The sequence below is a fragment of the Astyanax mexicanus genome, chromosome 25, assembly GCF_023375975.1.
Source record: "Astyanax mexicanus isolate ESR-SI-001 chromosome 25, AstMex3_surface, whole genome shotgun sequence".
NCBI lineage: Eukaryota > Metazoa > Chordata > Actinopteri > Characiformes > Acestrorhamphidae > Astyanax > Astyanax mexicanus.
Genome location: NC_064432.1, coordinates 6,258,050 through 6,271,643, shown reverse-complemented (window position 1 = coordinate 6,271,643; position 13,594 = coordinate 6,258,050). Strand labels below are relative to the sequence as shown.

The window sequence follows — 13,594 nt, the reverse complement described above, 5'->3', positions numbered from 1 at the left end:
TCGTGTTTAAAGCAGTTTGGTGAATCTTTACATTTGTACAAGTTTAACGATCAGTAAATCAAATAAAAATCTAATAAAAGACAAATAAAGAAATATTATTATTAAGGAACAATGGCTTTAGGACACATGAAAAGCTTTAACGTATAGGACCTTCCTGAGTGAAGTTAAAGGGGGAATCCATCTATTTGGGTTGGAAATTGCCCTTTAAATTTGTGGTCCACTGTTGCACACAGTACTATGCTATACTCGTACCAGGCCACTGTAACAGTAGCGTACACAGTCGTAATTGAGGTTTGTGTCTTAATTTACATGCTAAAATATGTGTCAATGACCACTCTTTGAGTGGTCCAGCATGCTAAGCGCTGCCACTATAATCGGGAGATCGTTGGTTTAAATCCCGGTCATGCAGCTTGCCCTGAGAGAGCACAGTTGGCTTTGCGCTCTCTGGGTGGGTAGATGGCGCTTTTTCCCCCTCATCACTCCAGTCTGTGACCTGATGTATCGGAACTCAGCAATGCTGCATCAGTAGCAGTTGGAAAAGAGGTGGTGGCTGACTTCACATTTATCAGAGGAGGCATGAGCTAGTCTTCACCCTCCTGCTGTTGGGCAGTCCTAACGAGTGGGTTGGGTAATTGGCCATGTAAATTAGGGATAGAAATTTGAAGAAAATAAAAAAAAAATGATTAAACATGGGATGAAACAGTCCTTATAACTTCAGTGTGAAGCATGAATGGGTGGGGCTAACCTGTTGTAGACATTCAATTTAATATATACTTCTTTGCAGTTTCTTATGGAAATGAGCTTTGCTCTGACTGGCAGACCAATACTACCCCCTGCTTACAAAGCCTAGGATGAAACGGTCCTTATAACTTCAGTGAGAATGGGCGGGGCTTAACTGCTGCAGATTGGATAGGCATATGTTCACTTCATGTAAATGTGCGATTGGATTTAGTGAGGACATCGACTGGAGAGAAAACTGGTTGTTGTGTATGCAAATAAGCTCTGTTCTGATTGGCAGGGGTGAAACAGTCCTTATAACTTCAGTGTGAAGTGTGAATGGGCGGGGCTAAACCGATACAGACTGGATATGCATTTGTAGGTTTGCTGTAGGTAAATTTGCTACATTTTGTGACATCCCATAAACAATAAATTCAAAAAAGACTTGTTTTGAGGTGTAGTTGCTTTTTATACGTACTGGGGAATAAAAAATACATTCGTATTTTACAAACAGTGTTTTTACCCTCCACCAAACTACGAAACATTCCAGAACATACATAAAACAATACAGTAAAAGCTACAGTGGTGAGTAACTGAGAACACACTACACATTCTTACAGCAATGGCACATCATAGGTATCTTTCAGTAGATCTTCAGTAGATGTTGTGCCACCACAGGGACACGCACAACTGTAACACAACTGATCCCAGGCCTGACCCCAGTACCTTCAGCATCCATTCAACCCAGCTTACAGGTTATACTCCAACATTTTTAGAACAAACTTCAGCAATCAGCTGCATCTGTAACAGTGTGCCCACAGTTTGACCCATACATAATATTTGATTTGATGGCCTTTGGTTGGTTGGACTTCATTGATTAAGTTAATTAAATAACAGAAAACACATATAAATAAAGAACAGTCACATGAGCTTCATTCTTCAGTCATCCAGTAGCTATTAATGAGATAATGAGATAATAAGAGAAAGAGAGAGAGATAAGGAGGTAGGGATGTCCTGATTACCGTATTTTTCTCACTATAAGGCGCAATTAAAACCCTTAAAGGTCACCTTCCGTCGTTTTTTCTTTCATTTTAAAATGTCTAGTTGTGGTCTCTAGTATGAATGAATGACATGTGAGCCGTTTTTGTAAAAAAAAAGTGCTCAGGTGTCTCTGTATAGCTCTTTTTTAATGGACTGTTTTAGGGGTGTGTCCAAAATGACCGGATTCCAGCTTTGCTCATGAATATTCATACATGCAAACACCATGCAAATATCTCTCCTCTGATTGGCTAGGAGCACTGCGACGCCCCTCCACCGCTCTGCCGCTCACTGCCTCCCACCTCCTAACTGATGAGCGGTGATGTTGCGTCGCTTCAGCTCCGCCTCTGGGAGTTTCTCGAGCCAAGGTGGGCTGGTCTGTGAGTTTCTGCCTACGTAGGCAGAAAGATAATTCAAAATTCACCCGTTTTTCGGAGGGGGGGAGGGGGGATTTCTTTGCTTAGCTCCTGCAGACAATGGGGGCTGCAAAACAGTTTAATGTGCAGGTGTACACATTCAACTCGGAGAGACCTACTGTATTCCACAAAAAACAAGAAAAATCGGATTTTCGCGGAAGGTGAGCTTTAAATTTTTCCAAAAATCGTCATGCGGGCAGAGTTTACTAGCGCTAACCGCGGCAAGCAGCAGTTAGCCACTAATGCTAATGCTGCTGCACCCAGCCTTAGTGGAAAACTGAAAATCTAAGCTTACCGTAAATAAACGGAAAGGCTTTACTCAGCCAAATAAACAGAGAAATCTGTGTAGATTAACATCCAGCATTCGTTTGACTTAACTTACCCACCCACCTGCTGAATTTGGCAGAAAAACATGGCCACACTGTTCCTTACTAGTGGCACAAAATGCACCTTACAATTCAGTGCGCCTCACAGTGTGACAAAATATGGTAGGTTGTTTTGTCACCAATACAATCAGAGTCTTCTAATGAGGACTATGAGCTAATACCAGTCCCATCTTATCTATTGTAAACACTGCAATTAATTCACTTTTTTTGTGTGTGTATTGGTACACACTCTGGACTGACATTTGTTTTATAGTACAGCGTTACAGTAAAAGGCGTTTCAGTGAAGTTTCTCCAGCACTGTTCAGAGTTGAGTATATAGGACTGTATCCTGCATGTTTATCGTGTTAGAACAAGCTACCTGGGATAAACCGCTAGCGCTGCTGCTAACGACGGCTAGAAAAATATTGAAAATCAAAGCTCACTGTAAATGAACGGAAGCACTTTACTCACCCAAATAAAGAAAACTTGTGATTATATTAAAAACATGGAGAAAACATTGTTTCTTACTAGTGTCGCTTAAAATGCGCCTTATAATGCGGTGTACCTTATGTAAGAAAATAGACCCAAAAATAGATGTTTATTGATAGTGCGCCTTATAGTGTGAAAAATACGGTTTATATTTACTTATAGTATTTACATCTTTTAGTATTTATATTTCACTTTGTATTGCGCTCTTGAATTGCCTTTGTAATCTAAGTTGCCACATCCACGGTTTTCCCGCCGAATTTTTTTGTGTTGTTTGAGTCACGATTGAAAATTGAAAAAGGTTACTTTTATTATTTTTATTATCGCATCCCCCAAAATGCAAACCTTAATTACAAACGATTAAAAATTAATATGTATAGTGTTGTGAGCATCTGTCGCAATCTTAGATGGTGGACTAGTTTATGCTTCTGACAGGTGGATTGTTTTAGACAGATTTTAGGCAGGATTATTTATTAATTTTTTTGCAGGACTTGGCAACCCTGGCTGCAGCTGAAGGGAACTTGCTTTCAGTCTATCGCTTCAAAGACAACAGAAGGCACTAAAAGTGGCATTTAAAGATTTAAATGCTGATAATATGTTTAAATGTATAAGTGAGTACGGGTGTTGTTTTGTCTTTTATCTGGTGTGTTTACATTTATAATACATTAATTAACGCATCAACAATGTAATTCTGTGTCGACACATTTTTATAGTTGCCGTTAACGATTACGTCGACTAATTACTGAAGCCCCACTGATTGGCTTTGTATACTAAATACAGTGCATGGATGTTTGGACCCTACTGTAGAGAAATCAAAGTAAACCAAAATTTTACACCAAAACCCTCAATCTGATCTCAAACGCTGAATTATTACGCTGTAATGTTTAGTGTAACTTACGCTGAACAGATTTTGGACAGCTTCTATTATTCCAAAATCCCAAAATTGACACATTTTCTCTTTATGGCGTAATTTATCAGATCTAACAGACATCCCATGCACTTTATATAAAATACTAAAATAAGACTCAGAAACGTTGATCCCAAATACTGTCCGAAAGCACCGACACTCCACTGTAAGGATGAGCTGATGTGCTCACTAATGTTTGACCAATCACATCATCATCATCATCATCATCACATGATCAGAAACGCCCTTCAAAATAAATATTTCAAGAAAAAAAACATAAAAAATAAAACACAGGAGACCTTCAGCAGCAAAGTTCTTGGAACACCTCAGGTAACAGTTGACAGTTCCAGACAGACACACACAGTGTTTCATTGGCCCTCTGTCTGAGCCTGTGGCTCCCGATTGGCTCCTCGCCTCAGAGCGAGTGTACTGATTGGCTGAGTGCGTCAGTATATGCGGCGGGTGGCGTAGTCCAGCACCATGCTGGCGGCCCCCAGCAGAGCGGGCTCCTCCAGGTCGGAGGTCACGACCTTGACGTCCCTGGTGGAGGACAGGGCCCGCCGGCCGATGACCTGCTGGACCGGACCCTCGTAGTGCTGAGCGAGAATTCCCGACAGGATGACCAGAGACGGGTTCACCGTGTGGAGGATGTTCACGATCCCGACGCCCAGAGCCGTGCCGGCTGTAAGAGAGAGAGAAGAAAAAGATTAAAGAGGAGGTGAGACGGAAAAAAAAAAGAAATATATGGAAGAAAAAGGAAGAGAGAAAGAATACACAAAAGAAAAGAGATGAAAAGAGAAGAGAGGGGTAAGAGATAGGAGAACAAAAGGGGGAAATAAAATGAGAAAATAAGGAGAAAAGAAAGAAGAGAGCAGGATAGTAGTGAGGTGAGAGAAAGAGTGAGAGAAGAGATTAATTAGGAAGAAATTTGAAAATAAAAATAGAAAAAAAAAATATATATATATATGTAAGGGAGAAGAAAAAAAAGAATACAAAGGAGAAGAGAAGAGAAAGGTAAGGGTCAAACAGCAAAAGGGAAACATTTAAAAAAAGAGATGAGAAGAGAAAAACAAGGAGAGAAGAGAAAAAAAGAAAAGATGCAAGAAGAATATATGGAAGGGGCAATAAAAGAGAAATATTATAAAGAGATTAAACAGGAATGAATTTAAAAAGAAAGAGATGGAGAGAGAAAATATACATGGAAAAGAGTAAAAAGAGAAAGCATACTAAAGCAAAGAGATTAGAAAAGAAGAAAGGGGTAAGAGGAAAAAGAGGAAAATAAACCAAGGAGAGGAGAGAGAGCAATAAGGAAAATTAGGAGAAAGGAGAGGGGAGCAAGAGAGAGAAGAAAAATAAGAGAAGATGAGAAAAGAGAGGGAAGAAAAAAGAAAGTGTAAAACAACAAACAACAAAAAAGAGGAAAGAAAAGTGAAAGAATAAAAAAAGAGAGGGGTAAGAGGAAGCGAGCAGAAGGAAAAATAAAAAGTGAAAATAAGGAGAGAAGAGAGCATAGGAAAAAGGTACAAAACAGATGAGAAGAGAAAAACTAAAAGAAAAGAAGAAAGAAAATATATTAAAGGACCAATAAAAGAGAAAGAATACAAAAAAAAGAGATGAGAAGAGAAGAAAGGGGTAAGAGGTAAGAAAACAAAAGGGAAACATAAAAAAGGAAGTAGAGACAAGAGAGTGCAAGTGGGAGAACAAAGATATAGAAGACGAGTAGAGGGGAAAAAAGAGAAAGAGCACAAAAGAAAAGAGAAGAAGAGAAGAAAGTAAGAGAGCAAAAGGGAAAAATAAAATTAGAAAAAAGGAGAGAAGAGAGCAGAAGAGAAGTGAAGTGAGAGAAGAAACAAAAAGAGGAGAAGAGAAAAACAACAACGAACAGAAATTAGAAGAAGAACCAAAAAAAAGAAGAGAAAAATGTATGCAAGGGGTAAGAAAAGAGAAAGAACAAAAGAAAAAGAACAGGGAAAGAGGAAAAAGAGCAAAATAAAAGAAAAGAGAAAATGAGAAAAGAAAACAACAAAAAAGAGGAAAGGAAAATAAGTGAATATAAGAAAGATGAGAGGAGAAAAACAAAACATGACAGAATAAGAGAAGAGGGAATGAAGAATAGAAGAGAATAATACAAGATGGGAGAAGGGTAGAGAAGGAGAGAAGAGAAAATAGAAGAATGAAAGAACAGAAAAGGAGTAAACACATCATCACATCGCTATTGTTTTAAACTGTGTGAATGTGTTCAGTTATTTCTGAAATACTTGATTATGTGTTTGCTGACACTGTATGACTCACTGTTATATACACACTGTGTGTGTGTGTGTGTGTGTGTCTCACCTGTGTGCAGTACTGCCTTTGCTTTGGGGTTGCCGTGGTGAGCAGCGTTGATGAGATGGACAGCGCTCACCTGCTCCTTATTGTTCACACTCATCCCATCCACCAGCAGCACATCATCTACAAACCAATCACACGACCAATAAACACTTACTAACGCATTATATTACTATATTACTACAGTGGCTTGCACATGTATTCATACCCCTTAAAATTTTTGACATTTTTTCACCTTGGCATAAAAACGCAAAGCGCTATGTGCTCATCACCCATCAAACACACCATTCCCGTGTGTGTGTGTGTGTGTGTGTGTGTGTGTGTGTGTGTGTGTTCGCTCACCATCGTGCAGTCTCTTGGCCTCTCTCTGCAGGGCCAGGCCGGAGGAGAAGGCCTCGATGCAGCCTTGGCTCCCGCACGAACACTCCGGCCCATCCAGAGAAACCTGGATGTGTCCGAGCTCTGCGGCACAGAACGTACTGCCATGGATCAGCTCTCCGTGCTGAATAATACCCCCTCCAATTCCTGCACACACACACACACACACACAGAGGAACACGATAAGAGATACATTTTTAGAGATTGTGATTAATGAGACGCCCATTTCTCTTTTATACTTCTACCCCTCGTTTCCGAGTGTAACCCTTCTACTTGAAACTACTTGAGGTTAACGACAAGAAGAAGGAGTAAAATCTTTTTCCAAAGAATTGGGAGGACCCTAAAGTTCAGCAACCTAGATGATGCTTAACTAGTTAACTTTAGGGAATTGCATTTTTAGAAAGGGTGCAGGGGGTGCAGCAATTTATTATTATTGACCATTCCTTAATTCCTCTGTATGAGGAGCTGAAATTATTCATTTTACTTCATTTTTCTGTTCCACCTTAAATGCTGCAGCCTCTGCCATCTGTTTAAGGCTCTATTTAAGGCAGGGGTCGGCAAAAGGAAACATCTGCACCGTGAGGTTGTTTGAACTATAATGAATGATAATGAAAAAAAAAAGAAAAAATTAAATGCGTCTCTGGTGAGCATTTGTTTACATTCCTCCCCTGTCTTTATCTGTGCCGTGCTCTCGTTTTCTGCCTGTCCTTGGGCTCCCTATCTCTTTATAAGGACGTTTTTTCCCGGCCGTGTCCCAATTCACTAGCCTAAGCAGCGGTAGTGTATTGGAGCGCGACTTTGACGACACGGTTTTGATCCTGCATAAGAAGTGGTCATTTTTTAAAATTTATTTATTTTCCTTTCTTCTTGGATGAACCTGCTTTGAGATCAGCTAACTGTTCTGCAATTGGGTTCAACAACCCTCTGGGCTGGAGAGCTACTATTCCACTACTAGCAAGCCTTATAACTAATAATATATTAATTATTTACAATTACAGTTTCCCTTAACTTTGATTAAAACAATCGCAATACATCTCTTTACTTGCAATATCACAAAACACTGCGACATATTGAATTCTAACCTCTGTATCGTGATAAAAATCTTATCGCCAAGTTCTTGCAAATACAAAACCCAACTGTACTCATAGATATTCAGAGCTTTCCAACCTGGGTCTACAGAACTGTACCTGTGCCCGTGATGACGGTGACAAAGTTCTCCACGCCTTTTCCGTGGCCGAACTTCTTCTCGGCGAGAGCGGCGCAGTTTCCGTCATTATCCACCCACACAGGCAGGTGCAGAGCGTGGGAGACTGGAGCGCGCAGGTCAACACCACTCCACTCGTTTATCAGCTTAGTGCTGTCCAGCACCACCCCATCCTGAGGATTCACTCTCCCACCTGTACTCACTCCTACATACACACACACACACACACACACACACACACAATAATTAATAATTTAACTCCACGCCTCTGAATACCATAGATGGAAGGGTTGCTGGATAAATAACCTAGAGAACATAAGAATTTCTGTATAGAAAGGTGGATGTCATTAGAAATAGATAGCAAACTAGCCCCTACGAATGATTTGAGGAATGTGTGGATAAAGGAGTAGATGAATAAATGAGTAAATGACTGAATAAACTAATGAAATATTGATATTTGATTATTTTATATAAAAAAAACACACCGACTCCCAGGATCCGGCAGTTCAGGTGGATGGCCTCGGCGATGGCCTGTTTGCACATGCTCAGTATGAGCTCTATCCGCTCCTCATAGGTCTTTGGGTTTGGCTGAGTGAACTTCTTCAAGACTTTACCCTGAAACACACACACACACACACACACCCACCCACACACACACACACACGATTCAGTATTGTATTACACAGCATGCAAATTATTCACGTATCCTCATGTACATACACTGATCCGTAGTCACTATATTTAAAGAGCAGAACAGGAACAGCAGGACGAAGAGCAAAGATGGAACAGGACGATTAGATCCTGTTTAGATCTCTATACACACACAGAAACTCTGACACACACACACACGACAGGCCACGTCAGCACCATCACACTGCAGAGGAACCTCAAAAGCCCACTGTGGACTTGACTCCAGTGTTTTTTTAATAACTAGGTCAAATTTAATACCATGTTAAAATAGCAGTACTTTTGGCAATGTGGACAGTGTGCCAAGTCCTGCTGGAAAACGAAAGCCGTGATATCTGGCCTACGAGTTACTGTTTTTAAAGAAGTATTTCAGAATTTAGATTACTTTTTGAAAGCATCTGTGCCATCATTGGCCATTACATTACAGTACATTATAGTAATCCATTAAAGCGTTTGTGAGGCGTGTACCTTCATGCTAACTATGGCCACGCGCAGGTTGGTTCCTCCCAGGTCGACGGCCAGCGCGCTCTGGGTCTCCAGGATGTGGTCGATGTCCTGAGAGCAGCACTCTCGCACAGCTGGGAAGCAGAACTTCTTCTGCAGCGGCTCTGCCAGGTCGATGGACTGCAGGAACTTCAGGATACGGGGAACCGCGTTACCGTCACCATAAATCTTAGAGCTGCAGGAACAGGAAGAAAGAAGACTAGCAGCAGGCTACAGGCAGATAATACTCATCTCTATATGGCCAAAGAGCTAGTGCTTAGTGCGGTTAGCAGGTAATGCTAATGTAAATGCTGCTCCTGCAGTGCTAGCCGGGGTTTACAGCAGGCTACACATCGATAATATTCATATTTGTATGGCCAAAATTTGGTTAGCCAATGCTTGTCAATGCTGCTACAGTCTTCGTGCTGGAGAAACTTTAATGAAACTCTTGTATAAAAAGCAGTGGAGTGGCTTTACTTCTCCTTAATACCTTACTGGTTAAAAATTGAGTTTTTTTCTTCCGTTCAGTAAGTACCAGAAAAAAGGGCTTAGTAGTGATTTTTTTATGTACTGGGTGTGTCTGTGTGCTGAGATCATGATGTGCATACCAGGGGTAGCGTTTGCCAAACTGCAGCTCCAGGGCGTGGTAGATTTTATTTTGAGTGTCAGCGTCTCGTACATGAAGCACGTTTTCCCCTGAAACACAACACACATCCGTCAACATGCCACACAAATTATCCATCCACAGAAAAAGGACAAGGTCAGTTTGTTCTCTAGCACTTCCTGCCACTCTCAATGGGATATTAATCTAATATAAAGCGGGCGGCACTGAGATAGTTGTGCCACTTGCGAGCATGTGGACAATATAAACATTAATAGAGCATTTAAGAGCTCCCCCTAGCTTCTTGTAGTGTATTACAGTATGTCAGATTGAATTTATGGATCATATGAACATTACAGTGCTCCCCCTAGCTTCCTGTAGTGTATTACAGTCTGTCAGATTGAATTTATGGATCATATGAACATTACAGTGCTCCCCCTAGCTTCCTGTAGTGTATTACAGTCTGTCAGATTGAATCTATGGATCATTAAACCTGACCGTGCTCCCCCTAGCTTCCTGTAGTGTATTACCATCTGTCAGATTGAATTTATGGATCATATGAACATTACAGTGCTCCCCCTAGCTTCTTGTAGTGTATTACAGTCGGTCAGATTGAATTTATGGATCATATGAACATTACAGTGCTCCCCCTAGCTTCCTGTAGTGTATTACAGTCTGTCAGATTGAATTTATGGATCATTAAACCTGACCGTGCTCCCCCTAGCTTCCTGTAGTGTATTACAGTCTGTCAGATTGAATTTATGGATCATATGAACATTACAGTGCTCCCCCTAGCTTCCTGTAGTGTATTACAGTCTGTCAGATTGAATTTATGGATCATATGAACATTACAGTGCTCCCCCTAGCTTCTTGTAGTGTATTACAGTCTGTCAGATTGAATTTATGGATCATATGAACATTACAGTGCTCCCCCTAGCTTCCTGAAGTGTATTACCGTCAGTCAGATTGAATTTATGGATCATATGAACATTACAGTGCTCCCCCTAGCTTCCTGTAGTGTATTACAGTGTGTTACAGACCTGTTGGCTAGGAATATCTTTTGTACAAAATGTGTGGGTTTTTTTTTTCATAAAATCAGAGCAACCCTGTATAACATCTTCATTTTTCACTATTTATTTTGTTTTGCTCATTGGAGTGTTTACCAGTCTCTCGTCCAGTCTGCCGTGTTCCCAGGTTGATGACCGGCGTCCCGAAGGCTCCGGCCTCGCGGACCCCACAGCTGCTGTTGCCCACCATGCAGCCAGCGTGCGCCACCAGCTGGATGAACTGATCGAACGGCACGTGCTTCACAGCGCGGAAGTTCGGGTGCTGCTCAATCCCCTTCTTCCTCATCACACGGACCATCTCTTTACTGCCTACACACACACACACACACACACAGCACAGATTAAATACTGAGAGAGAGAGAGAGAGAGAGAGAGAGAGAGACAGTAACATAGAAAGAGAGAGAGATAGGGAGAGTGCTCACCAGCATCTATGTTGGGGAAGAGGATGAGTGTTTTCTTATTAAAGGAAACGAGAGCATCCAGCATCAGCTCATAGATCTTTATAGAGTTCTTGATGTCGGTAGTTACAGGGTGCTGCAGCGCCACAATGTAGTCCTGTTCCTTCACATCGTCACCTTTAGAATAGACAGAATAAAAAAATAGTGTAAATATCAGGAAAGTATGGATGCACTGACTATCTGACAATCTCTCTCTGCAAATTTCACTTACATGTGACTTCAGTAGCACTACTGAGGTAAACATATGCATAGGATGGCACTGCTGAGGTAAACGTATGTCTAAAATAGCAATGCTAAAGTAAATTTGTGTGATTATAGGAGGACTGCAAAGATTAAATGAATGGTGTTTTGTTAGTATTTTTACTGGGATATTCAAAATGTTTGGGGTTCAGACATATTTTATACTTTAGTTCTGTATATGTTTTCACAAAAATACAAGCAAAAAGTGGCAAAATTAATGGAAACGTTTCATTTTGTTCTTTTTCAGTTTCTGCCAAAACCATTTATTTTTGCTGCATTATTAAAGCAAAGCTTACTGTATTTTTCAGACTATTAGGCGCCTTTAATATCCTTTAATTTACCCAAAAATCGTCAGTGAATTGCCTTACAGTCAAGTTGTAAGGAGCAGTAAAGCCAATCCGCTGAATTACAGTGTTATAAAGGTGAGTTTTTACTGAAGTTTCTCCAGCACTAAGGCTGGAAATAGCAGCATAAGCATAAGCTGCTAACCACAGCGTTAGCTCTTTCGCTATTCAGAGGTGAGTATATTGGACTATAATGGACTGTGTGTTTGCGGTGTTAAACCAAACTACGTGGGATGAAACACTAGCTGATAGCAACCTGGCTTACCGGAACACTCAGGGTTTCTCAGTGTAGTGGCTAATGCTAATGCTGCTGCACCTAGCCTTAGTGCTGGAGGAACTTTACTAAAAACTCAGACCTTTACTAAAAAACCTTGGACAAAATATTGGAAATCTAAGCTTACTGTAAATAAACAGAAGTGCTTTACTCCCCAAAATAAACAGTTTTCAGGATAGAAATTGGAAACTAGAAATTTTGACTCCAAAATAAAATATAGTTTTTTTAAATTATGGTTTTGTTTACTTAGGCGCTTCCCCCAGCTTCCCCTTTAGAAAGGAAACATGGCGACACCCTTGCTCAATTCGATGTAGGCATCCTAACTATTGTAGCTTTATAATACGCCTTATAATCCAGTGCGCCTTATATTAAAAAAAAAAAGGTATATGAACCACTCATTAACCACTCTCAGACCTTCATTAGGAATTAGGCATATGGTTTGTGTAAAGTAATAGTTAGGAAACACCAGATGGTGCAAAGCTCTAACCTGGAGATCAAGTTCAGGCCTGAAAATACATGAAAACTTTCACTTTCAGGGAACTGCTCATAAGACTGATAGATGGCAAATCAAAAGCCAATGAAACACTATTCTACTGTGCAGCGACTCTTGTAGTCCACATTTCTTAAAGCCTGCAAACAGCAGAACTACACAATCCCACATCAAAGGTGGCAAAAATGGATGCTCTGGTCCACCTGATTACTGACCGAGCCAAGCCTTGATGATGTCCACGTAGTCTTCTCTCTGGTGAGCGCTGAGCAGCTTGTCATACGATGGGCATCCGGCCAGCAGGATTCGGTCATGGTCTTCACACATGGCGATGAGGTGGCTCTCGGCGGAGCGCGTGCAGACAGCGTGGTAGTGCGCCAGTTTGGAGATGGCGTGGCGAATGGAATCGTCGATGGTGCCGCTGACCTCGCCGCCCTCCAGGTGCAGGATGCGGATATTCATGAGCGCCGCCGCCGTGGCAAGAGCCAGCGCATCAAATCGGTCGCCGTGGACAACCAGAACATCTGGTGCCAGACGCTGCAGGACATCGGGGAGCTTGACCAGCGCCAAGCCGACCGACTCTACCATAGCCGCCTCGTCCTCTCCGCGAACTATAGTGTGCAGCTTGGAGCCGATGTCAAAGTCGTCCTGCTCAATCATGCGAAAGGTGTTCCTGAGAGATGGAGAGAACATATATGTAAACATTATAGTGCATTATAGAACATCTTTTGGGCTATATGTAGTGTATTACAGTCTGCCAGATAGAATGTGTAGATCATATCAACATTACAGAGAATTATAGAGCAACGCCTATGGTTTCCGTAATGTAATACAGTCTTTCAGAATAGGTAAATGGATCATTGTAACATTATAGAGCATTATAGAGCACCCCTATGCTTCCTGTAGTGTGATACAGTCTGTTGGAATAGGTAAATGGATCATCTGAACACAACAGAGCATTATAGAGCACCGCAATGCTTCCTGTAGTGTATTACAGTCTGTCAAAAAGAACATGCAGATCATATTAACATTATAGAGCATTATAGAGCACCCCTATGCTTCCTGTAGTGTATTACAGTCTGTCAAAAAGAACATGCAGATAATATTGAACATT

The 13,594-nt window shown here is 41.1% G+C and overlaps 1 protein-coding gene across 3 annotated transcripts in view; it reads right to left on the bottom strand.

Moving 5' to 3' along the window:
• Positions 1-1,162: 1,162 nt before the first annotated feature.
• The window catches only part of gne (glucosamine (UDP-N-acetyl)-2-epimerase/N-acetylmannosamine kinase), a 34,353-nt gene continuing 21,921 nt past the window's right edge, over positions 1,163-13,594 (bottom strand). For all 3 annotated transcript variants that reach the window (XM_022681716.2, XM_022681715.2, XM_022681717.2), the window contains exons 3-12: positions 12,699-13,153; positions 11,100-11,252; positions 10,774-10,986; positions 9,618-9,705; positions 8,995-9,205; positions 8,325-8,454; positions 7,823-8,044; positions 6,600-6,782; positions 6,264-6,380; positions 1,163-4,611 (exon numbers count right to left, since the gene is read on the bottom strand). In XM_022681716.2, coding sequence (XP_022537437.2) covers positions 4,376-4,611; positions 6,264-6,380; positions 6,600-6,782; positions 7,823-8,044; positions 8,325-8,454; positions 8,995-9,205; positions 9,618-9,705; positions 10,774-10,986; positions 11,100-11,252; positions 12,699-13,153 — 2,008 coding nt within the window. In that variant the 3' untranslated portion in view covers positions 1,163-4,375. The remainder of the gene's footprint in view (positions 4,612-6,263; positions 6,381-6,599; positions 6,783-7,822; positions 8,045-8,324; positions 8,455-8,994; positions 9,206-9,617; positions 9,706-10,773; positions 10,987-11,099; positions 11,253-12,698; positions 13,154-13,594) is intronic.